Source organism: Phalaenopsis equestris, unplaced genomic scaffold, assembly GCF_001263595.1.
Source record: "Phalaenopsis equestris unplaced genomic scaffold, ASM126359v1 Scaffold234695, whole genome shotgun sequence".
NCBI lineage: Eukaryota > Viridiplantae > Streptophyta > Magnoliopsida > Asparagales > Orchidaceae > Phalaenopsis > Phalaenopsis equestris.
This window is the reverse complement of record NW_018252599.1, coordinates 33,342-60,769: the sequence shown is the minus strand read 5'-3', so window position 1 is coordinate 60,769 and position 27,428 is coordinate 33,342. Positions and strand designations below refer to the sequence as shown.

General features: G+C 35.9%; 1 protein-coding gene across 1 annotated transcript in view; it reads right to left on the bottom strand.

Annotated features, from left to right (window-relative positions):
* LOC110038991 (lysine-specific demethylase JMJ705-like) overlaps positions 1–19,772 on the bottom strand; it is a 25,310-nt gene extending 5,538 nt beyond the window's left edge. The window contains exons 1-5 of the mRNA XM_020743921.1: positions 18,552–19,772; positions 3,613–3,691; positions 3,453–3,520; positions 1,358–1,508; positions 527–1,227 (exon numbers count right to left, since the gene is read on the bottom strand). Of these exons, the coding sequence (XP_020599580.1) occupies positions 527–1,227; positions 1,358–1,508; positions 3,453–3,520; positions 3,613–3,691; positions 18,552–19,548 (1,996 nt within the window). The 5' untranslated portion in view covers positions 19,549–19,772. The remainder of the gene's footprint in view (positions 1–526; positions 1,228–1,357; positions 1,509–3,452; positions 3,521–3,612; positions 3,692–18,551) is intronic.
* Positions 19,773–27,428: the final 7,656 nt, after the last annotated feature.

The following is a 27,428-nucleotide window of genomic DNA, read 5'->3' as shown; positions in this document are numbered from 1 at the left end:
TTGACCCGAGGGGCTGGTAGCCGACCCAAGGGGCTGGTGGCCGACCCAAGGGGTTGGTGGCCGACCCAAGGGGTTTGTGGTCGACCCAAGGAGCCGGCCAGCTGGAGCAGGGTGGCCGGCCAAAAAAAAAAAGGGGGGAATCCCTGCTTGCGCTACTTCGACGACGGCTTATCCTGGCTCATCAAGGTGGCATTTTCCATCTATGCAATATTAAATATGTAGAAGAGCTTGAGTTTCATCTGATTGCAATTGAAAAGTGAAAGCACTACATTCAATAAGTTAAACGTACAATGAGAATAAAATTTCAAAATCATAGTAATACATTAATTCATGATGCATTTACAGAACCATAATACAGAAGAATCCTATAGTGCATGAGAAAGATAAGTTCGATATAATCCGCTAGCATTCACTATATATCCATTAAAAAAGTAATGTTATTGACACAATAATAGAATATGAAATATAAAAAGATAAATGTTCAATAAGACAGGAAAATGAACAAACAAAATTTTAGGTGCATTACCTAAACAGTCGTCGCTACGCTGCAATTTTGTGTCAAGGGCTACATCATTAATTTCTCCAGAACCAAAACTCTGGTCAAAAAGAGAGCTGCAACCAGAAGAAGTCAGGTATCTAGACGCAGCTTCTCTTGGTTCAACAACAGCTACACAGGCAAAGCTTAATATCCCACATGTAACACATGATAGAAGTCCCTGATCCAACAGCCCATCACCTTCAAGATTACTATCTTTCTCCTCTTTTAAATTCTGCAACTCAAGCATGGAAGATGCAGCCTCAGTCGTTACAGATTTGTTGTTTGACGCTGCAGAATGCTTTTTTCTGTGGTACACAGCCACAGAGTTTCCTTTTAGAGAACCAAAACCACTTAAATGTTTCATCCCAGTGTTCCTTTCCTGCATTACATCATCACAAGGTAAGGCTCTGGATGCTTTCAATGCTTCCTCTCGACTGCACAGCCCAAGTGATAATCTTGGTTTAAGCTTTACTTTAGATCTGACAAGAGAATTTGATGATAAAGGACTATCTGATGTATTCTGTGGAAGAACAATGCAAGAGGATCCCTTCTCAAGTAGACAGCTTAAAAGTTCATTAGTCTCAGCAACACTCTGAACAAAAGTTTTTTTAACCATGAGTTCTCCTTCACCTTGCAACTTATCTTTTAGTCTTGAACTCCTTGGCTCATTATTTCCACATATAGGCATTCTATGCAAGGAAAACAATACCCATATTAAACAATCAATTTATACATAAAAAATACATTCATTTATAGATGGAACTACAATAAACACTAGTTTGTTACTAAGGACAGCAGCTACCACTATTCAGTGCAAACCTTGAGCACAACGACAGTGCCAGAGCATAGAGCAACTGAAAATGAGACACCATGGGTGGATAATTAGTGGATGCCCTCCGAATTGCAGCTTCTTTTGCTACTCTTAACCATCCAGGAGTAGCAATATTTGCTGCCTCACCACAATTAAATCCTACAAACAGAAAGAAATTTGAATCCACAATTGCAAATGTTACTCAGGTGTATCCAGAAAAAGAAAAATTAAAATACAGAGAAGATAGAAGTAAACTTAAGGAACTTATATGAACAAGTAGAAGGGAATTTAAAATTTAACACACAAGACCATTTGGCTGTGTACCAGCCCTGATTTTAGTATTGAGTTCGTGACAAGAGGAATGGCACAACAGAGCAGAATGAAGAATTTCTTTGATTTAACACACCAGCAACTCAAGAATTGTGAAAGAAATCCCAGTACAATTTACCATTAACAAATACCATATTGGACATCAAAATTCACAGAGTAAACAAAAAACAAATCCCACGAGATCAAAATTTTTAATTAAACTTCTCAACTAGGATAAAAGCAGATGACTTTGTTGTCTAGGCAATCAAACAAACTACATTGACAAAATTACTCTAAGATTAACAATTAAATTAATTGTTTTCAGTAACAGAAAAAAGTGAGCAAATTCTAACAGATAATTCTGATGGACTAAAAATCACTGAAACATGTCCTTCAAACCTGATCAAGAATGTTAGAGTTTTCAATATAAGAAAAAAAAAAAAAAACTAAATATACTCTTCTCAGCAAGCACAAATCACAAGATAATGAGGAGCTTTATACTTGAGAAATTGAAGGCATTTTATTGTTATTCTATCGCTGCTTAGAAAATCCGATTTAACTGATAAAATTCATTGGGAAGCACACTAGCCTACATTAATTCAGTGTTTCTGGATAGAAATTTTGCTGGAAATAGATGGCTTGAAATTTCATTCGGAAATGGCCTACTAAGGGTCTGTTTGGAGCAACTGCAGCTGTTTGAAGTAACTATGAAACTGCTAAAAAAAAAGTTGTTCAAAAAGCTGTGATGACAATTACTTTTTTTTTTTTTGTGAAAAAGTCGGACTGCAACTTTCTAGTAGCCACCGTAGGTAGCTAGGTCTGGTGGAGAAATGCAGAAAACTGCAGTGTGGAATCGCACCGCCACCCCAACTACACCCTAAGAGATTACTTGATATTCAAAATGTAAGAAGAATAATGCCTCGTGCCGGCTGTAGCTATATAAAAGGCAAGCAAATTGCCAACCTCAAACATTGCATAGTTTATTATTTCTAAATAGCTTATACTTAAGGACTGTTCATTTTTCATATCTAGGGAGCTTATGCATAAAGTCTGGATGATGATTAGTTTCTTTTCATATCTTTTATCCCTTGAGTTCAATATCATGCAAAAACCCAGTGCAACCCAGCATAAATTGTAATTTACCACATCCAGTTAATCCAAATAATCAAAATACCCCTTACTATATTATTAATATTGAGCAAACCTTATTTCGAGAAAAAGGACCATGGGATTTATTTTTTTTCTTTTTATCGACGTAATAATTGTTACTGAACAGAACTACCACCAGAATTTAATGATACTTTCCTAGAGAGATATAATAAAACATTTCATGATGATTTTTTTTCATGTGAAAAAGCACAATATATCAAACAGAAGGCCTAAGAGTAATCCAGTTTTCCTAATGCATATTGAAGTGCTGGAAGTTCTTTATATTCATCATCATCTCCAGCGACAGTATCTTAATCCTTATCCCAAATACTTGTCATCTTTATGAATCCTCTTTTAAGATTCATACCTATTGGGTGCCACGTGAAGAAAATAATAGCAGTTAAACTTTTAGCTAGTGGATCAAGAAAGCAACATACATGTAGTGCACAAGAAGGAGCTACAAGGAAAGCAAGGTTTATTTCAAATAGGCTTTGGAAAAAAAATAACTTAATGCTTTGCAGATAAAAAATAATTACTTTTATTTGAAAACCATTTTTTATGCTGTGAACTAACAGGGAAAGGACCATCTTAAATATATCCAAAAAGTAGTAGAGAAGCAAATAATAGTGAATAATTGATGCATACCATGGCTAAATCCACAATGATATGATCCAGGGAAAGTGACAACAAACTCTCCAGCATTTTGAACCAATCTGCATCTCATAAATTAAATTCATCAATTATAGATTGAAAAAGTCATGCCAAAATAAATGATAAACTTATGAAAGTCTTAACTGAATAGCACCTGCAGCATGGAATTCCCGCATCTATAAGCACTTCAGGAGACATAACAGTGGTTTTCTCCCCCAGGAGAGTAAATGTCACTGCCAAGAAATTAGCAATTTATAAGTGGCACACTAAGTTACAAAGAAAAATTGAACTATGGCATGCTATATGACAGCAATATTAGATTCAAATTTCCAATCAATCAAACTAGAAATAAGCAGATTATACAAGAGCGAAGAGAACAATTTATTTATTATGACTTTATATGCAGAAAAAAACAATGCAATACCAAAGGGACGTTAGTTGTTGGGAACCATGCCATTACAATGTAGTTTCTAATGCTCATCTTCAAAGCAAGTAATATAGTCCATATCAGATGCTCACTCTATAAGGTGGCAGTATCAGTCCATATCAAAAAATTATCCCTTCTGCCTGCAGTAACTATATGGCAAAAGAAACTATTTAAATAAAAAACTTAATCTTCATAAAGGAAGCGTAGTTATGATACGAAAAAAATCCATAAGTTATGCATGTGTGAAACACAAATGTGTGAGCAAGCAATTTAATGATCTATGTTTTTTCTTTATTTAATTTGGTTTACATTAGTTATTTTATTTTCTGTGTTAACATTTTGTTTTAGAGAGAACTAACATATTATCATGATTCCTATCACAAAGAGATTGTGCTCTTTACTATGCTAGTTTTGGTTCACTGTTCACTAATTCCTTGGTTAGTTTCTCAGATTTGTTAAGCAGTTCTATGATTGATCCAACGATCTCTGTTGATTAATGGTTGGACCCTTTGAATGGTTAATGATCTGGGCATTCAGTTTCTGGCTTTAAGTAGCTCTACTTCTACCTTGGGAGTGTTATTGTACTTGTACCTTATGTGCAGCCGTTTCACCTTAACATCCACTATACTTGTGAGTCCTGATTTCTGGAAGAAGCCTCATGATTTATGGATAGGTTGTTTTCCATTTTCACGAGATTTCTTGATTTTACCCTCTGCAAACGCTGTCAACAATAGGTTTTGGTAGGCTTATCCTATGTTGTCCATGTGAGATAAATTTTTGGGAAATTAAGGATTACTTATTTTGAAAATTAAATGATTATAACTACAATCCAATGTACAATGTAAAAATAGTTGGTTGGTTAAAAAAAAAAAATTGTCTTTCCTCTCTAAATCGTGTGCTTGTATGACAAAATCTTTGAGTGGGCTGCAAGTGTTAACTGTCAATTTTCGGGAAAGTTATATCCTTTCTATTGTTATAAAACTTGGATATTAATTGGTATCTTATTTCCTTGTTTTTTTTCTACATACAAAGTCGATGGTTATGACCATTACTACTTTTTTTAAAATCTGTTACAATCTAGAGTTTTCAATTGCAATGGATTATTGATTTCAATGTGGTTTTTTATGATCTTATATTTCTATGCAATCTTTTATTATATGGGCATTATATTATCTTGTAGAACAAATTTTGTGTTTTATGATTTTCATCACGCATAAATAATGACTTTGTCTGAACAAAAAATGCATGGGCTGCAAATTTGCCTTTTGTTGTGTCTTGTGGATGATGCGGGAGCTCTCCACTTCCGCTAGGTTCCACAAACGAGCAGAATCAACAGGATCCCGCAACCCGTTGAGTTCCCGAACGAAAACTAAGGAGTCCCACAATTGAGGGTAATTTTTGCACCCCCCAATTGACTCTTTCAACATAACTGCTTTCCTCTCATTTAATTTTTCTTTCTTTTTCCGGGTTTCTTCTTATCACATTATTTCTAATTAGGGTACTTGTTATTGGGAGACTATTTCTGCGTGTGTTTTTTTGTTGTTGTTTGGAAGCCTTTAGTTGTGTTAGTATATTTTGGAGATTGTATCTCTATTTTATTCTCTAAGGAGTATTGTAGCCTGTTCCTTTTACAAGTGGTTCTTGACCTCTGTACCATGTCATTTTGTCGTCCGCCTTTCTATTTTCAAGCGCGACGGCCACCGAACGTCGTTTATCCCACTCCAAATATCATCGATCGCCTATATTTTCATTCCCTTATTATTTCTTTACTATCTCCATATCAAAACAACTTCTCGAACACTTTCTAGAAACCCTAAAACGGTATTATCTAGTATCAAAGTCAAACAAATCCTATATTTTTAGGGTTTTATGTTTCTATAAATTTATCCCTAATCAAAAATCACAAAAAAAAAAAAAAAAGAGAAATATCCCTAATCAAAAATCACAAAAAAAAAAAAAAAGAGAGAAAGAAAAATCTCTACCATATCCTATCCATTCCTACAGTACTTCCTAGCCTTAACACAATTTTTAAAATTCAATAGCTTTACCTCCACAAAAAATCTGCCCTGACAACTACCACCAAAACCCTTTACTTCGACAAACCTTTTATCAACTAATCCTACACCCATCAAAAATTTTTATTGAAAAAAAAAGACACAATGCCGCCTAGGAGAAATCTGCAAAGAGGTGTAGAGGAGCTTACTATGCAGTGAGAAAACTTTGAACTACAAGAAAGGCTTGCCGTCCTTAAGATAAGATAGCTCAAAGAGGTCACCCAAAATCACAAAGGTGGATTACCAGATCGAGAAAAGTCACCAAGCAGTTTGTTGTGATGAAGATCCAGTACCATTAAAATTAGGCATGGAATATTAGAGAAGCCAAAATTTTAAAGTGAAAAATGATTTGCTTAATTTTGACGGTCTAATTGATTCAAACAAGTTCATTGAATGACTCTCGACAATAGAACTGGTCAAGCTAAGCACTATTAAGATAAAAAAGAATGCTTCCTTATGATGGAAAATTTGAAGTCCCTACGCCAGCGTGAAAAATAATAATAAAATCACTACCTGGTCTAAGATAAAAAGAGAGATGCAGCATAAGTATTTACTAGGACATAACAAAAATGACGTGTTCATGAGGTTTCGTCACTTACAACAACATAATCTTTTAATAGAGGAATACACAGCTAAGTTCAAGAAGCTTATATTGAACTGTGAGCTAATAAAGCTTGAGAAGAACACCATAGCCGGTTATTTTGAATGATTGAGATCATCTATTGGCAACATTGTATAATTACAACCCTATTGAACATTATAAAATGTCGAGCCCCTAGCCCTAAAGGTAGAGAGACAACACAACAATATCAGGTTCACACCACCCTTCAAAAAAAATTTTGTTATCGGATCTGGCAGCAAGAGTACACCTAGTGGAGTACCCAAGCTGATCCTACCAGAGGAGAAACCCATACAAAATAAAGAAAAGGTGAGATTGCCGGTGGTCATAAATCCATCCCAACAAAAAAAATGCTTTAAGTGGCACAACTTTGGACACATTCCATCAGATTACCTAAACAAAAGGATAATCTCCTTCACTGAGTTGGGAGTATTCAAGGAAATATACAATGATACAAGCGAGTTCGAGAAGACAATATCTGAAAAAGAGCAACTCTTGTTCTAGGAATTGCCAAATAACCTGACTGGCAATTTACCTCCCAGATGGTTGCTACTGAGAGTGGTCCAACATATCACAAATTTCATTATGGGATTAATTTTTTCAGACATACTTGTTTATTTGGTGCCCCCAGCCAAGTATGAGTGTGAGAAGCATATTATATATTAAATGGCTCAAAATTTAGTTTGTGAGAATACCCATCTATGGATGGGCAGTTCTAGCTCAAGTTGTGCCAAAAAATGTGATTATTTATTCTATCGGCACTATCTTTTAAAGGAAGTACATGTTTTAGCATTGCATGAAATGAACATGAGCATAGCATTTGCAATGGAGTTATCGTCGATACAACAAGACAATGTCTTTGTTATGATTATGATAAATCGATTCCAAAAGCTTCAAGGGAAGAAGAAAAACCGTCTCCTAATTGAGGAAAACGACATTATAGCTTTACACTTCCGCTAGGTTCCACAAAGGCGTGGAATCAACGAGATCCTACGGTTTTGTAGAGTTCCCAAACGGGAACTAAAGAGTCTCACGATTGCGGGAAAACTTTTTCACTCAATTAACGATTTCAACATATATCTTGTGCTTTCCTTCTCTTTTTTTTAGGTTACTTCCTATTTCGTTATTTCAAATTAAGGTTCTTGTTTTTACGAGACAAATTATGTGTGCTTTTTTTGCTGTTAGGGGACCTTTTGTTGTGTTAGCATATTTTGAGATTATGGCACTATTTTTTGCTCTAAGAAGTGTTTTATCTCTTCATTTTACAAGTGGTGAGTTTGTATCTTGCTTAATAGATGGTTGAATCTCCTCGATCTCTGTACCACATTGTTTCATCATCCACTCGCTATTTTCAGCAAGGACAACTGTCGACCGTCGTCTATCCCTCTCCAAATATCATTGATCACCCATATTTTTCATCCCCTAACTATTTCTCCACCACCTCCCCATCAAAGTTGCTTCACAAACACTTTCTAAGAGCTCTAGAACAGTATTAGGGCATCTCATCCAAATTTAGAGTTGAGAAACCTAAGAGCTTCGAACATCCTGCACTAGATTTATTAAGTATAACCTAAGGATGCATCATTCTATCAACTAAAAATATGATAAAAAGTTGGAGTAATTAACAAAATAAATAAACAAGCAATTTGATTGAAATCATAGGCTGTGAATCTCGACGACTATAGCATGACTACCACAAGGTTCAGATTTATATGTCTACATTCAATAATAACTATATTCTTATAAAATAAAATCGTATCAATAAGTGGTAGGAATTATTTGAACATTACATATATGCCTGATTATCAAAGAGATGAATATGTTAAATCAAAAGTAGTAAAATATGATCAATTGTTATAGCAAAGTGTTGCCTCTAAATCAACATGACTTAATATGGAACAAAAAAAATAAAACAACAATATTTATCATTTGTTTAGTAAAAGATTGAATTCATATGGGGTTGTAAAAAAAATCAACTAAGTTAATTCGTTTGATTTAATGAATGCTAGAGAGATACAGGCTATGTTTATCTCCCAAAATAATGCTTCACCTTATGTCCATATTTATTATGAGAATATTGTCTTCTTTTGGAGGGACATCGAATGATTTTGAAACCATTTTAACTTCTAGGATGCTAAGTGAGCAATATGTAAAAAAAAGTAAATTATTTCAAAATTCAGTGGCAAAGAAAACAAACTTACTAACTTGTTCCTGAATCATAAACTATACTTATAGTAAAACTAATACAATGAGATCCCAAAAAAAATATTAATAAATAAAGTGCTAGGAAAAAAATCACAATTTTTCATTCATTTTTGGAACCATCATAGCATGTATGTTATATGAACATTCATAATTAAGAGCGTTTAGCCACTTTATTAAATTGAATGAGTAGATTTTTATGAATACAGAGAAAGCTCGAGATTATTTTTGAAAGGCATTTCACCAAGAAATATATTTTAAGTGATACAAAGACTACTAAAGCTTACCATCATTATAAGAAATGTAGAAGTATACTGCTGTAGAGATCGGTGGTTTCTATTACAACTAGAATGATGCAATAAATGTAATGCACATAAGAAAATTAAAATCCCTCGATCAAAAGCAACTAAATACACAAAAAATATGCTTACTTTAGGTGAAAAAAAGAAAAAATCAAGAATTAAAACACTTGAGATAATGCTAGAAAAAAATCTGAAACATCAACAGAGACTTAAAATCATGCAAATTGGCGAGCAAATACAATTTATCCAGCACAAATAGATTATAGTTGTATCAAATTTAAACAAAATCAATAACTCAAAGAAGTCAATAACAATGTATTAAGAAAAATTATGTAAACTGAAGGTATCACCAAAGTAAAAAAGATTCAAAAACTACGGTACTACAAGAAGATAACTTTCCCAGAATTAAGTAGCCACACATGTATCACACTCAAAGGAATCACACATCCAACCTATAAGCAAGATTGGAATTAACATGAAAACTTGTATTGAATAAAAAAATACCCACTTTTACATGCCCCAAATTTTTTTTATTAGCATGACAATATCATAAAGTCATACAAAGCTTGTAATTGGATAGAGGTGAACATAAGTAGACTAGCCCACACATCTTGCCCTAAATTTTGGTTATAGCATGGTCAGGTTCACATTGGGATCATGATACCTCTAATGAGAAGTCCACAAATTCCATATATCACAACTATTAGAAATTTTAGCCATCTTTCACATGTGTGATTGCTTGTTTGTGAAATTCCGCTGCAAATCCTAAGAACTCCAATAGCAATGGTTATAATCATAGGTCTCATATAAATTAGTCAAATAAACACCTTCTTCAATTGATAGCATGTCTAATAACTAAAGCCCAAAATAGTCATATTTTAAATAAAAGCCCAAGCAAAATCCACTATTGACCTAAAACAATGTACTAGACCCAACATAGTAACAAAACTAGTAGCTAAACCAAAAATAATACTTGAATAAATAAGGAATCAATCCAATCCAAAGATTATAGAATAAAAGAACTACGCTCAAATCAATTCTTTGAATAAGTTTCAACCGATTGTAAACATGCCAACCCCCATCATTTCGACAAGTGGATAGTGAGGAAAATAAAAACTCAGCTTTTGATGATTTAAGTAATAGGCTATGCTCAAAAGAAAAATAAGATGCATAAATAGCTTAAGCCAGAGATAGAGATCTTGAAAGTTTGATCAAGTTAGATTCATTAGTATTTAAAATAAGAAAATCTTACTTAAAGATAGATTCATCAAAGAAAATCAAAACACTACCACGAGAAATAATTAAATGAGTCTTGAAAAGACATTATTTTAAAATAGCATATGAATAAAATAATGAGATAAATTTTAGATTAATGCAAAAATAAACGTGAAGTTAAATCTAAAAAGTATGCATAAAGGTAGAGTTATAAATCCAATGGCATACACATTGAGATTACATATTCATATAAAAATTTGAATTATTTGATTAACAAACCTTTCTAAAATATTTTTGAAGACTACAAAGAATCAAATAATGAGAGAAGAATATTGTTTCAACGTTTAAGAACAAAGGGTAATGTATATAATTGCGGCAATTATAATGAAATATTACTTATTAATCAAGAAAAAGAAATAAAATTTATCATAGAACAATCATTTTAATTTTAAAAATCAAATTGTTTTCATGCTAAAATGATACAGTGTGAAAGTAAATTTCTGTTTAGGAAATTAATGCAAAATATTGATAACGAAAAAATTATTTTCATGTGATCTTTTATTGATCTTGGTTAGATATGAGATCAAGTACTAAGAGAATTGATATGGTTTGCATCGAATTCAAAATATCTGAGTCCAAGCAATGCAAATGTTTGGAATACATATGATGGAGCGCTAACTCAAGTCAATAGCAATTGTGGAATGATCAAAAGTTTTTAACTCTCATAGAATTATGAGAAAAAACAGCACTGGGTCTATATTTTTTATTGGTTATGAAGATATGTATAAAGGATATTCAAAATGAGGTGCATTAGTCTAGATTTTGTGTATGGAATAACTGTAGTTTGCATCTTACCAATTGTAATAAATAAAAAGTTAAAACAATTGAGATTTCTCAGAATATAGAAGGTTTAGGACTAGTAAAACAAAGACCAAGTAAATATTATATATTTCTAGTTGCTATAATATTAAAAATTAATAGTTGATATCATAAAGATGTCTAATAGGTTTAAATATATCATATCTATTATGCAAAAGAGAATAATGTAGATGACAACTAACTTCTAAAGTTAATATTACAACATTAAAATAGGTAAGCATTTCAAGAATATTATATGATAAGAAAATATTATAAGAGATTGCAGGCAAATATAATAAAATTGCAGTTAAGCTAGCCATGTTGGATATGAATGATGGACATAAAAAAAGTCATTAATAACTAAGGGTCCGTTTGGGGCAGCGTTAGTCCCGCGGCTCGTTTTAAAAACACTTTTTTCATCATTTGGAATCAGCGGCGTGGCGGCATGCTTTAAAAATTATGTAAAACGCGGCCGCAGGTTCGACCTTGCAGCCCGCATTTCTTTGCGATGTCTTCTGTCTCTCTCAACCCCGCTCCTGCAGGTTCGACCTTGCAGCCCGCATTTCTTTGCGATTTCTTCTGTCTCTCTCAACCTCGCTCCTTCTCTTGCGATTCTTCTGCCCTAAGTATCTCTCTCTCCCTCGAATCCGTGGCTCCGGTGACTAGCGGTGTTTCCAGTTGGCTATTGTTGGTTGCGAGTGTTGTTTCAATGACCCTTATATACTTCTCCCTCTCCTCTCTTTTCTTCCGCTCGTTTTGCGCACTTTGTGCTCTATGTGGTGGTTACATTTTTTTGGTTGGTGGTTATTACGATGAGCTTTTTATTCTCTATTTCCCTCTCCCTTCTCTTCTTCAGCTCAGTTTGGTGGTTGTGCGCATTACGGGCTCTGTATGGTATTCCCTCTTCTACCTCTCTTCTTTGTTCATCACCTCCCGGGCATTTACCTATTTGCTCAATTTGGTGGTTTTTGGTTTGATATGCTCAGTTGATGATTTTGATGCTTCATTTAGCATCCATGATGGATTTGGTTCAGTCTTTTGAAGCTCTATGATTTGCGATTTCAGTTGGCAATGTTGTTCAGATTGATGTTTTGCGGTGAGCTTTAAATCTTGTGCTCGATTTGTTGTTAGCAATGCTTTGAGTGCCATGTATGTGGTTAGTTTGGTTTTTGGATTTGATCTATTTGTTTAGGTTTTATTGGGATAATTACATGCCTAGCATCTGAAGTAGTGCTTCTCGATATCTTTGCTGTGAATGGTTTGTGCTTTGTGGTGAGCTTTGGTTTTTTTCATGAATTTTGATATTTAAGTGTGAATTTGAAAATTGGATGAGAATTGGTGATGTATTTGTTAATAGCAATATTTCGGGTGGTGCGTGTGTGTTAAATATTGGTTGGAATTTTAACATGAATTTGGATATTTCAATGGGAATTTGAAAAATGGATGAAAGTACATGTTGGATTTGTTAATAGCAATATTATGGCTGATGTTTATGTTTTAAATATGGGTTGAGATTTTATCATTGAAGCTTTCATGGCAGTAAGAAATTGAAAAATGGATGAAAGGGTAGTGTTGCATTTGTTAATAGCAATGTTGGTGTGTAGAGGTGGTTAGTGTGGATGTTTTTGTGTGGATTTGTTGGTGTGTGGAGGTAGTAATAGCGGTATGGTGGATGTGTTGGTGTCTTGATGTGCAAGTGTGTGGAGATATTGGTGTGGAGGTGGTGGTGTCTGTGTGGCTTCCGACGCTGTCTGTGTGTTGTTGTGAAGATGTGGAGGTGTCTGTGTGGAGGTTGTTGGAGTGTGGTTGTGGAGGAGGTGGTTAACGTGTGAATATGTTTGTGTGGAGCTATTGGTGTGTGAAGATGGTGTTGGTGGTGTGGAGGGTGTGTCAGTGTCTTAATGTGCTAGTGTGTGGAGGTACTGGTGTGGAGGTGATGGTGTCTGGAGGATGTGTTGGTGTCTGTGTAGTGTCTGGTGATGTTTGTGTTACAGTGAGGAGGTGGTGGTGTTTGTGTGTAGCTGTGAGGAGGTGGTGTATATGTGGAGGTGTTGGTGTGTGGTTGTGGTGTCTGGAGAAGGTGTTGGTGTCTATGTGATGTCTGTGTAATGTCTGGTAGTGTTTGTACGTTGATGTGAGGAGGTGATAGCATCTGTGTGGAGGTGTTGGTGTGTAGCTGTGGAGGTGGTAGTTAATGTGTGGTTGTGTTTGTGTGGAACTGTTGGTGTGTGGAGGGGGTGCTGGTGCTGTGGCAGATGTGTTGGTGTCTTGATGTGCCGGTATGTGGAGGTGTTGGTGTGAAAGTCATGGTGATGATTGTGACATTTCGATTTCTCTTTGATTTGCAATATAGTGACAATTCTATTTATTTTAATTTATTTTTTTTCATGCTAGTAATATAATGGTTAAGACAAAAGAAGTTAGTTCTTCTGTAATGTGGGACAAAGAGACAATTAATATATTGCGACATTTGCCTCAAGGAGGTTGACCTGCGAATAGGCCGACAATCTATTTCAAAAAGGAAGGTTGGAAAAATATTATTAAAAAATTCAAGGAAAGTATGAACAGAGAAGATGATGGAATATAGTTAAAAACAAGTGGGATCAACTCAAGAATGATTGAAAAATCTAGAAGAAATTGAAGAGAGAATCAACGGGCTTGGGGTGGGATCCCGTGACACGAGCAATTGATGCTTCCAAAAAGTGGTAGACAGAGAGACTTGCAGTGAGCACTTTTTAAATGTCCCCTATTTTGGTCATTTTTTACTTTTTTTTTTAATTGAGTTACATATTATATGAATTTGTGGGTGGTGTTTGTTGCGGAAAAATTTAAATATAGTAGAATTGATCCTGAGTTTGAGGAGACGTTGAATCGTATGTTTTTGGGTGTCGTGGCAACGGACAACAATGCATATGACCCCACTGAGACGGGGTTTGGTGGCATCTTTAAAAATTTCAGAGCTGACCAAACAGGTGATTTCAGTGAAAGCCCCAACACATACCTCCAGAAACTTAACTCCACGAGGAGCTCTAAGCGTCTGCTAGTTGAAAATAAAAAGAAAATTGAAGTTGTTTTCTTTATAAGTCAGATATTACAGTTTGTGGTTTCATGCAACAATGACTCCAACACACCTTAAGCAACTTTTGTCATGCAGGTTGTGTAAATTCTAAATGCAACTCCAAAATTTTTTTATGACTTGTCGTTGTATTTATTTTCGATGATGTTGCTTGAAGATTCGACCCAAAGAGTTTTACATCGTGAAGCTCACTGACTGTAGGGTAGCTTACCTACGATATTTTTATGAGAAGGGACATTTGAGAGACATTTTTATATATATATTCGCGTCGGAAATTCTATATATTTATATTTTTTCATTGTGCTTTCAATGTTTAAAATGCTTTGTACATGTCACTTGAGAGTTTTTTAGTCATCGTTATGTTTTCTATTTACTTTTGTAACTTTATTTGCTTATGTTGATTTTATTCGTAATCTTATATGATTGTGGTTAATTTATTGATCCTTATGTTTTAGCGAGTTCAATATCAAAATATATGGATGCAACTAGAGAAAGGCGTAGAATGAGAGTTGCAACTGTCGTATGCTCGATGTATGAATATCATAACTCGTACATAGCGTTCCCCTTACATGACATCCTCATATGCTGGTGGCAAACGGATTGGGAAATTGCTTGCGGGCCACCCAACGATATTTAGCAATATCCGTTGTATCTAGGATATCTCAAGCCCTATTCTAATACGAGATACCACATATATGGATTTGAGCGAGCCAGCAATGTCACGAGGGGTAGGAAAGAAATGTTTAATAAAATACATTCCTTACGCGGCGTTATTAAGAATACTTTTGGTGTTTCGAAGAATAAATAAGTTATATTTCACGATATGTCATCTTACTTGTTTCCCAAACAAGTGCAGATTGATGTTGTCATGATGATTCTTCACAACTATATTCGGGAGCATCCTTCCAACAACGAAATCGACTTCCGTACGGCGGAAAAATATCATGAGCATATCTCTGCTGAGGCATATGAGTATCGTCTTGAGCAGTCTTTGCCACAGGCTGATAATGATGTTCCCGAGACCTGTACAAAAGGCGGAGAACGTGCAAGCGAGATGACAGAGATGATGAAACAAATTACAGATGCGATAGTAAAAGAGTGATTGGAGTATTCATCATCTTATTAATTATAATGATTGTTGAAGAGATTCACTATTTATTGTATTTGTATTTTATACAGTTCATGCTAATTTCTGTTCATTGTGTATTTGATATTGATTGCTTGGATTTTTTACATTGTTTTTAAGTGTTTTTTTTTTCCTTTTGCATTTCTTTTATTTTTCTTTTGATGGATTTGAAAGTTTATGATGAGATGTTTGGCCTTATGGGTGCTTCTGGATGGTTTGTTTGTCGCTATTGGTTGGTGTCACATGTAAACTTCTAATGAAGTTAACCAAGTTCCTCTCTTTTTTTTGTGTTACTGTTTTTTAGGTTCTACTAGATGATCTTTTTTAGATGATATGCATATGTGACACACACGAGCTTATTATTACGTGGATTAAAGACAACCAAGAACCCTTTTTTATAAGATCTGTCGTCTTCTTGTAGTGACATATTTGTTGGTTGATATATTGAGTTCTCTGAGACATCACAGCTGCATAAAACTATAATTAATTACTTCTTTTATCAAATTTTACTTGTGTTATGTCTAATGGGATGTCTTTTAAAGCATTCAGGAAATATGAGCTCTAAAATTTTTAATACCATCTGAGGATTGCACTGGTACTGTGGACTTCAAAGTTCCCTGCTAACTTTACGTCAGTCACATAACTACGTGAGACGGTTTTACAGGTGACAGCTGCATAAAACTATAATTAATTACTTCTTTTATCAAATTTTACTTGTGTTATGTCTAATGGGATGTCTTTTAAAGCATTCAGGAAATATGAGCTCTAAAATTTTTAATACCATCTGAGGATTGCACTGGTACTGTGGACTTCAAAGTTCCCTGCTAACTTTACGTCAGTCACATAACTACGTGAGACGGTTTTACAGGTGCCCGCGAAGAATAACAAAAAACTGACCTTTTTTTTGTGGGCAGATAATCTAGAAGATTCCATCACCGAGTGATCGGGCATGAAGAGTATTCTTGGATAATGGTTTAGCTCGTGACATGCGTTGTCTGCATTTTAAAAATAATATTATCATATTATTAAATATTATTTTAATAGATTTTTTCTTAATTTTAGTAATCATGATATTCACTGTTAAGTGAGATATGTATATTTTTTTTTAATGTTTTGAATGAATTTTTGCTTCTAAAGGATAAAATAAATTGAAATGACAGTTTTATTACAAACATCATTACTATACCGGGGTAGAATAATCATTTGTCCATAAACAGCTGTAGCACAATTGTTTTCAAATTGCAAAAAAAAAACAGACAACTAGCTTATCCGCAACAACTGCCCAAAACATACCCTAAATCATGTGTGGTGAATATGAAGATGTTAGAATAAATGTGAACAAAACTAAGAAGGTAAAATTAAAGAAAGATTATATTAAAGAAACAATTATAGTAGCATATTGAAGATAATATGACATAAGTAGTTTGAACATGTACAACGAATGACTAAAAATACACACATTGGATGGGTGATAAAATTAGTCTTCAAGGAATGGAAAAGAATAGTAACCTGAAGTAACATGGATAATGCTTGTTCAAAAGGATTGTAAAAAATAATTTTAACACACATGCAATACTCAACAGGATTGAATAAAAAAATGATGACACATAATAAACCCTAAATAATCAAGTTGACGAGGGGCTTGAAACCTCAAACTTTTCTTTGAAATGTATAGAGCTATGCCACCTTAAGAATTCATTATCAATTATAGAAATATGACAAGCTTATATGAGACAGATAAATAGTAATGAATATGCATGCTTATGCAGCATATAAGGTTATATAATAATTTATGAAGATACAAATTTATCCATCCATGCAGATATTGTAGTGTATCTATCCAAGAGAAAACCTTTATTTGACGTAAAGTAAGCAAAATTATGTGTCACAATCCTGCATGTACATTTACATCATGCATACAAAAGAAATCATTTGTAAGAAAATAAGCATAAGTATAAGACTGGTTTTCCTATTAAAAAATTTATAATGCCTTAGTAGCTGTACCCCATGTTCTTCGCAGTTAACTAACTATACTATTTCAAAATAATGTAATGGCACACACCATATGGGAAACTGACATTTTCTATAAATTAAATCTACACATATCAATCTTTTACCTGTAAAACCACTAGCAAAATTGTTATAACCAATTTAGATGGTGCCAAGATGAACATTAAAAAACTTGATATTGAGTTCTACAGGAATGAAAAACACTTGCACTCAAGTTCAGATTACCAAGCATACTATGAAAAGTGCACAACATAGATAGTGCATTATGAAATAGTGCACTCTCACACAAGGTTGAAAAAATAAAAGCATCTATGATATATGTAAAAATATGCATGCTGCACCGTGTGGGTGTCAATCCACAATTGGGATGAACTTTAAGTAAAAAATCAAGCTCTGATGGGGGGGAAAAAAACGCCTTAATAAGGTTGTTGGAAACTTATCAATTATATAGAGAGAGGCTTTTATGTTTTTTCCTTTATTTTCGAGTGAAGAAGGTGCAGATGAAACTTTGGCCTGCAGTGATATCAAATCTATATCTATAACATCCATTGACCAAACAAATAGCCAGGGCATGGAGAAGGGAGAAAAAAAAAACTTCTAAATAAAGCGATATCCAATCTTAAACTGCATGGTATTTATCAAACATGCAATGACAGCAATACAAACATAGGCGATTAAAACAAGAAATAGCAAACAGAAAAGGCAAAATCAAACTACAACCTTCTCTAAAAACAGTCCATCGCAAATACCATCCCCTATACTCGTAAAATTAGCAGCATCCAGCAAAAGGAAGTACAATGGGTCACAAATTGACACTAGCATAATCAGCCCTGTCTCCAATGGCTGGGAGTACTTTGACAAGCCAATATTGCAAAGTAAACTTCATGTTCATTCAATTTAGAATAGTTAGACTGTCCACCAACCAGATTTTTTTTCAGAGTAACCAATTTGCTTCCCTTTGTACCAAAGAGCATGTTCTATTCACTACTTGTAATGCTCTTAAAATGTTCACTAATTTCACATCCCATTTGCTCGCTACAACATATAATTATTACCTTTTTTCAGTTAAACATAAGTATAATCATCTCTAAATGAATTACTGCAGTAGAATATGGTATCCATATTGGCATTCAGATGCAATACCACAACGCTTCAAAATCCAAACAAACTGGAACAGAAATATTAATGAGGGGAAAAGGCTCACTCAAAGGATTGACTTCTCCGCAGTATCCATGAATCCTTACAACGTCCTCAAATGCAAGAGCCGCATCCCTTGGTACCCCATACCAGGTCTTCCCAGCGCCCAAGTGCAAGTAATTCAAGCTATGTAGCTCATGATCCTCCACATGCCAGGCAAACCAACTGAACATCATGGCCACATAGAGCATAGGAGAAGTCACTCCAGGAATTTCTTCTTTCATGAACCTCAGAAGCGAGCCCTTAGCCCGTGACACCCCCCGCATATTCCAGGCAGTCTCCCCCACATTGCTTGCCGCCTCCTCCTCCCTCCACCTCTTGCCCGTGGGGCTTCCAATGGGCGGAAAGCCCGAGCCTGGTATGTCATTGGCGTACTCCACAGAGAAGGGCTTGTCGGCACAGGCTTTCCAGTAAAGGGTCTCAACTTCAAGAGCTGAGAGATACGAAGAAAACAATTTGCTACTCTTTTTCTGCCTTTTCTTGAGCTTGATTTTCTTCTTCTTTCGGGAGGAAGAGCCAGACGAGGTGGCGGCAGCAGAAGCAGCAGTAGCAGAAGCAGGGGCTGACTTGGAGAGGTAGGAGAGTTCGAAGAGCTTGGCCTTGGCCTCGAATTGGGAGAGAGTGTAGCAGTCACCGCTCTGCCAAACGGGCTTCTGGACAGGGCGAGGACGGCGGGGGCAGAAACCGATCTGCTGCTGGCGCGTGGAGAAAGTCGGGGAACGCTTGGAGTTGGAGTTGGAACTAGGGTTTGTGCTAGGACTAGAGTTAGGGTTTTGTGGGCGAGCAGCAAAAGATTTGTTAAGGTTGGCAAAGACGGTCTTCCTAGGAGCGGCGGGAAGCGGGGGAACGATCTTGCAGATGCCGTAGGCAGAGGCCTCCTTCTCGATCTTGAGGATGTAAGCGATTGGGTCCTGGAACTCCGAGAGTGTCGGGTGGTACTCGGGCGCCACCGGAAGGGACTTCAGCCATGGGAGGATCTCAACCAGCGGCGGCTCAACCCCCATTAACGACAAGCAGAAAAGTGAGGAGGAGAAATCAAGCTCTGCTTCTCAGCTGCCGTCGATTCCCATTTGACAAGAACGGAGAGTAACAGAAAGAGGCCGGAGTGGGGTTAGAGCTGAGAATGGTGTGCTGAGGGAGTAAATGTGACTGGTGTGCAGCGGTTCGGCCGGTGGGATATGGAGGCGCATCCGCATATCGAAACACGAACACACTGTCTCTCCTCTCTGTTTTTTTTTTCTTTTTTTTTACTGTTTGTTTTGGCTTAAGGGGGTTTTGAATGAGAAAAAATTTGCCTACGCATCTTATGGAGGCGCATCCGCATATCGAAACACGAACACAGTCTCTCCTCTGTTTTTTTTTTCTTTTTTTTCCTGTTTGTTTTGGCTTAAGGGGGTTTTGAATGGGAAAAAATTTGCCTAAGATAGACGTACGTATCCCTGCGTGCGATTTTGAGGTTATAGAGATAGTATAAGTGGGTTATACCGGTGTTATAACCCCTTGTAACCTCCATGTAATCTAGTGTAACCTACTTGTAACCTACAAATAAGTTTTGCGTTTCTGTTATCATATATTAAAAATTTATTAGTAGGTTACAAGTAAGTTACAGAATCTTACATAGAAGTTACAAGGGGTTATAATATGGGTATAACCCCCTTATACCCTCCCTATAACCTCGAAGTCGCACACAGCGCTACGTACGTCTATCGTACGCAATTTTTTTCCTTTTGAATGAGACAGGAATTGCGCATAAAAATGAAAGGACGGCCATGCTTCTATTGGTGTGAGGGTTACATCAAAAGATTCAGCATGTTGATAACTTGGGGCTCATTTGAGGGCACGTCCATCGTTATGAGAGCAACGTGGAGGAATGGGAGTTCATTCCTTTGGATGGCATCCCTCCCTTAGATTCACATCCAACAAGAAGCCTTCACCGATGACAATTCGAATGCGAAGCATATGAAGCAGTCAGACCGACGTTCCCCAGTATGCAAGTGAAAAGTCCAATTCATTCTTGATTAACTGTCGCTCAAAATTTGAAATTGAGTTTAGGGAGAAGAAAGAAAGAAAGATTTCTTACATTGTTATTTGATCTTTGAGATGTACAATAAGTTCATTGCTTACCTGATTGAGGAGTGAGATGCAGGAGACTAGTTTGTTTTTGTCTTTCTAGATCTCTTGGGGACAAAAGGGGTGACTGAGGAGAAGAACCCTAACATGAGATGAGGGGAAGTTCGAGGACTGGGTTCCGATCTTGGGAGATTTATTAAGGAGCTAGTTAGAGAAATTGAGAGAGATGAAAGGAGTAGCGAGGAAAGGCGATGGGGGAGATGAGGGGAAGTTCGAGGACTGGGTTCCGATCTAAGGAGATTTATTAAGGAGCTACTTAGAGAGATTGAGAGAGATGAAGGGAGTAGCGAGGAAAGGCGATGGGCTAAACAAGTATTCTAATTTTTTAGCGTCTCGTTAAAATGGTGACCATCTAAACTTTAATTTTTTATTTCAAATTAAGGGTCTGTTTGGGGGAAGGGGAGGGGGTGCGTTTCTCTCATGGCACGGTTTCAAACCGCAATTCTGCAGTGTTTGGGGGGTGTTAAGGGGGTGACGCGTCGCATTTTTTATAAAATGCAGGTCGCGGGTTCGACCTTGCTTTCTGCGTTTATTTGTGCTATTTTTACTACCTTGTCCTTGCTTCGTCTATCGATCTACCCCGACTTCGCATCTTCTGCCCTAACTATCCCGCGAAGCTCATGCATTTTCTTCGTGTTTTCGGCTCTAACCATCTCGCATTTGCATGTCTTCTTTAACTTCATTTAGGACGTTCGCTTCTTCCTCTGATATCCCATATATCTTATCTTTTCTTAGTGGATTTGCTCTGTTAGCCGTATTGGCTTAGATAGAGAGTTTCTTCATGAATTTGTTTGATGTGTTACTTGTGTTTTCTGTGTAGCGCCCAATTTTTTAGATTATTTGGTTTATGATTTCCGCTCTAACTCGCTTGATAACTGCTGATGCTTCAACTTTTTATATTTATGTTAGTATTTTGTGATGGTTTTAAGTGAGAATTTGAAAAGCTGAGGAGGCCAGTTTGGGGTCGGTTTCGACTGCTTATTTGATTTTCTGCATCTGAGAATGGTTTTGTTATTGTTATGATGGGGTGTTGGATTTACTTTTTGAGTGTTATTTTTGTGGTGGGTTTACATCTGTGAATGGAGTTATGGTGGGGTTTGCACAAGTGAAGTGCAGGTTTTGGATTTGTTTTTAAGCAGGTGTTGGATTTGTTTTGGTGTCTCATGGTGTGGTCGTTTGTTGTGGTCCGTATGTATTTGCCTAAATCAGTTTTTTTTATTGTAGAATTTGCCTTCTTCACATTCTAAAAATAGAAGAAAAGTTGAAAATATTCTTAAAATTAATGAAAAGGCCATGGGGAGCATTAAGCAAGTGTATTTGTCACATTCTTAGAGTAGCTAAAATTACAGATTGTTAGAATGTGTGTATTGCAAAGAAAAAGGATATCAATTATTTTTAAGCCATTCATTAAACATGGCTGAGAAAATGTTGAGAACCATAAGGCATAAGGTGTGGTGGAGATGTGTGGTAGAATGTGTGATTGTGTGGTGTGTTGATGTGTTGTTTTGGAGTGGTGTAGAGGTGTGGTATGTTGGTTGGTTGGGTGTGTGAAGGTGTGCGGAGGGTTTAGGGAAATGTGAGTGTGTGGAGGTGTAGAGGTTAGTTGGTTGGCTAAGTGGAGGATTTAAAGGAGGTGTGGTGGTGTGTGTGGTGTGGATGTGCTATTGTGATTGGTTGGGTGTGTGGAGAGTTTAGGGAGGTGTAGTAGTATGTGTGGTGGTGTGTGTGGTGTGGAAGTGCTTTTGTGGTTGGTTGGGTGTGTGGACGGTTTAGGGAGGTGTGGTTGGGTGTGTGGTGTGAATGTGCTATTGTGGTTGGTTGGATATGTGGAGAGTTTAGAGGGGTGTGGTGGTGTGTGTAGTTTGGATGTGTTATTATGGTTGGTTGGGTGTGTGTGGAGGTTTTAGGAGGTATGGTGTGTGTGTGTGTGTGTGGTGGTGTGTGTGTTGTGGCTATGTTATTATGGTTGGTTGGGTGTGTGGAGGATTTAGGGAGGCGTGATGTCGTTATGTGTTGATGTGTTATTGTGGTGTGTTTGATGGTGTGTGGTGGTGTGTGGGGTCTGTGTGGTGGTGTGATGTGTGCATGTATATATATTGTTGCATTTTTATTTATGTAACCTTATTTTTTCATCATAGTAATATAATGTTTAAGACCAAAGAGGCTAGTACACTCGCAATGTGAGATAAGAAAAATAATATTTTGTGACCTTTGCCTCAAGAAGATCAATCTGAGAAACATGCCTACAACCTATTTCAAAAAGAAAGGGTGGAAACATATTATCAGAAAATTCAAGGAAAGTACAAGTAAAGAGTATAATAGGATGCAATTAAAGAACAAATTGAATCAGCTCAAGAAGAATTGGAAAATTCAGAAGGCATTGAAATGAGGATCAACGGGCCTAGGGTGGGATCTAGTGAAGCGAACTATTAATGCTTTCGATGAGTGGTGAGCAGAAAGACTTGCGGTAAGAATCTTTGACATGTCCCCTAATTTGATCAATTTCATTTATTTTTAAATTGAAGTAGATGTTGTGAATTTGAAGGTGGTGTCTGCTGCAAAGAAATTTAAACTCAGTGAACTTGATCTTAAGTTGGAGGAGAAGTTGGATCGAATGTTTGAGGGTGTCATTGCTACGGGTAACAATGCATGTGCCCATAGTGAGATAAGGTTTGGTGGCACCCTCGAGAACTTGGGAGCCAACCAATCGGGTGATTCTACTAGTCCTCAGCTCAGACCTCCATGAAATTGAGTCCACCTGTCGTTTTAAGTGTTGGTGAGTTAAGAATAAAAAGAAAGTAGGAGCTGCTTTCCTTAGAAGCCAGATATCATACCTGGTGGCGCCATGAAGCGCTGAACCCACACATCTCAAGCAACTTCTGTCAACCAGGTTCTACAAATTTTGAATGCAACTAGGAAAATTTTTGAGGAGTTGTCACTGTACTTGTTTGCGATAGAATTGCTTGAAGATCCAACCCATAGAGATTTTTTTCATCAAGATACCCCAATGACCATAGGGTGGCATACATATGATATTATTATAACTGCGAAAACATTTGGGAGGTCTTCTTATATACAATCGCTTAGGACATTTATATTTGTGTATTGTTTTTCATTTTGTTATGGATATTTCAATTGCTTGGGACATGGCTTATAAGTGATGCTTATATGTTTATTGTGTTGTTCGTAACCTTATATGATTGTAGCTAATTCATTGATATTTCTGTGTTAGCCGGTATGATACTGATAGACATTGATGCAACAAGAGAAAGGCAAAGAAGGATAGTTGCAGTTGTCGTATGCTTGATGTACAAATATTATAATTCATACATAGATCGCTCCCCTTGTGTGACATCCTCATATGTATGTTAGGGAAAAATGGGTTAGGAAGTTGCTTGTGGGCCACCAAATAAGATTTAGCAATATGTTCCACATGACATAGGTGATATTCAACAATCTATTAAAGGAATTATAAAGAAACCATGGACTTCATGGCTCTTCCATGACGACTTCACAAGGTATTGGTGATAACCCTCTACATATTATCCCAGAATGAATCAATGCAAGGAGCAATGCAGCGATTTCAACACTCCTCCCAAATAATTTGCAGATACTTCTCACTGAGCTTGAAGTCACTTATGAGTTTTTTCTTCAAGTCATAAAACCAATAGATCTTACTTTTGAACGAACCCCAACAGATACTTCACACGATGCACAGTACATGTCGTTTTTTAAAGTAACGTCTTAAATTTATTAAATTCAACTTTCAAAAAAAACAAGGTTGTCACGTAACCCATCGTTATCTTTTCAGAATTGTCTTGAAGCAATCAATGGAATACAATTTGATACACGTGTTCCAAATAATGAGAAGATTGCATTCATCTGTTGTTATGGGTCCCCAACGTAGAATGTCATGGTTGTATGTGACTTTAACTTGTGCTTTACTTTTCTCATGCCCGGTTAGGATGGCAGTGCACATGACAGTAGAATTTTCAAAGCCCCAACACAGAATAATAAGTACAACTTCTCACATCCTCTGACAAGTACGCTTGAGACTCAACTACTCCCGTAATTCTCATTTACCTCAATACTAATTATGAAATGCATATCAGGTTAATACTACTTGGTTGATGCTGGATATTTGTTGCATAGAGGGTATCTCAAGCCATATCCTGATACAAGATATCACATATATCCGACTTTGAGCAAGCAAGTAATGTAACACGAAGCAAAAAAGAGTTGTTCAATAAAAGACATTCCTTCTTATGCAGTGTCATTGAGAGGGATTTTGGTTTTTGGAAGAAGAAATGAGTTATACTCTGTGATTTTCCATCTTACCCATTTCTGAAATAGGTGCAGATTGTGATTGCTACGATGGTTCTCAACAATTACATTCGGCGACATCCTTCTAGCAATGACATCGACTTCCATAGGTCGGACAAGGATCATGATCATGTACTTGCTGAAGCATTTGAGTACTGTCTTAGACATTCTTTTCATAGCTTAAGAATGACGTTTCCACCACTTATACTAAAGACGAGAAAGGGGCAAGCCAGATGACAGAGTTGAGGAAATAAACTACGAATGTGTTTGTATGGGGATGATTGGAGTATTTATTATTATATTATTTGTACTTTATTCAATACTACTTATATTTTATATAATTCCTGTTTATTTTTGTTCCTTATATATTTTTATTGATTGTTTGGGCTTTTTATGTTATTTGTAAGTGTTTTTTTTCCATTTACATTTCATTCTCTTTCTTTTGGTGGGTTTTTGTTTGACCTTATGGGTTCTTCTAGATGGTCTGTTAATATTGGTTGGTGTCACATATGAAATTCTAATGGAGGCAATCAAGTTCCTCTCTTCTTTCTGATGCAATGGTTTTTGAGGTTCTTCTAATTGACCTTTTTTGGTGATATGCATATGTGACACACACGAGACCATGTAACCAAGAACCCTTTTTTTTATAAATTCTAATGTCTTCTTTTAATGATAGATTCATTAAGTGGTATATTGAGTTCTCTGAGACCTTATGCCTAAATGAAACTATAATTAATTACTTCTTTTATCAATTTTTACTTGTTTATTTTACACAACTCCTGTCTATTTCAGTTCCTTGTATATTTTATATTGATTGATTGGATTTTTTACTCTATTTGTATGTGTTTTTATTCATTTGCATTTCATTTATTTTTCTTTTGGAGGGTATGAGAGGCTCATGATGAATTTTTTGAACTCATGGGTTCTTCCAGATGGTCTATTTGTTAGTATTGATTGGCATTACATATGAATATTATTGACGAAAACCAAGTTCCTCTCTTTTTTTTTGGTGATACGGTACTTGAGATTCTTCTGGATGATTGTTTTTGGTGATATGCATATGTGACACACACGAGCTTGGTATTATCTAGGTTAAAGGTACCTAATAACCCTTTTTTTTATAAGGTTTACTGTCTTATTGTAGTGACATATTCATTGGTTGGTATCGCAAGAGGAGTTCTCTGAGACCCACGTCTGCATAAAAATGTAATTAATTACTTCTTTTATCAATTCCAACTTGTGTTTTGACTAATTGATTGTTTTTCTAAGCATTCAGGAAAGATGAGCTCTAGGATTTTTGGGACCACCAGAGAATTGTTGTCACTATGGACTTCAGACTTTCTTGTTGATGTCACACTAGCCACATAATTACGAGAGATAGTTTTACAGGTGCCTGCAGAGAATCACAGAGAAGTGTGATTTTTTCCTGTGAGCAGACAGACTGACACTTTCTTGTTGATGTCACACTAGCCACATAATTACGGGAGATAGTTTTACAGGTGCCTACAGAGAATCACAGAGAAGTGTGATTTTTTCCGGTGAGCAGACAGACTGGCGGATTCCACTACTGAGAGTGATCGAGAATGGATAGTATCCCTAGAGGACAACATAGCTTGTGACGTAGAGTGATCGAGAATGGATAGTATCCCTAGAGGACAGCATAGCTTGTGACGTACGTCATCTACATTTTAAAAATAATATTAGCATATTATTAAATGTCACTTTAAAAGTTTTTTTAATAATAATGATATTCACTGTTAAGTGAGATGTTTATCTTATTTCTTGTACTGTTTTGAAGTGAATTTTTGCTTCACAAGTATTAAATATATTACTATGATAGTTCTGTTACAAACAACATTACTACATAGAGGCAGAATGGTCATTTGCCAAAAAAAAACTGTCGCACAGCTGTTTTCAAACTATAATAAATAAATAGGCCAGCCAGCTTATCCACAACAGTTTTTGCGCAGCAGCTTCCTGCGACAACTGCAGAGTTGTAGCTGCCCCAAACAAACCCTAAAATTTTAAAATTCTACTTTTAAGAATTTCCTTTAAAAAAGAATTCTTAAAATGATAAGACATTTGCAAACAAGGCCTTAATTCAATGAATCATAATTTAAGAGGTAGCATTTGGAAACATAAATATAATTTAGTCGTAAATTCAGTCAATTATAAAAATATTAAATATAAATCAACCACTTCATTGAATCAATTTTTTTTGTATTTCAACTTTTCTTCCTACCTTTCATATCTTTTAGAACGTAAATTCGGATCTAGTAAATCCGATTATGATGCAGCTTTAAGAATTTCTTCCACCATCGCTCAAGAGCTCATTTTCATTGCACTGAGTATTAGATTTAATGGATTTGATAAATTCTATTTAAAATAAACTCAAGCTGCAATCAAACACTGACGCAAGTCAAACAAAATA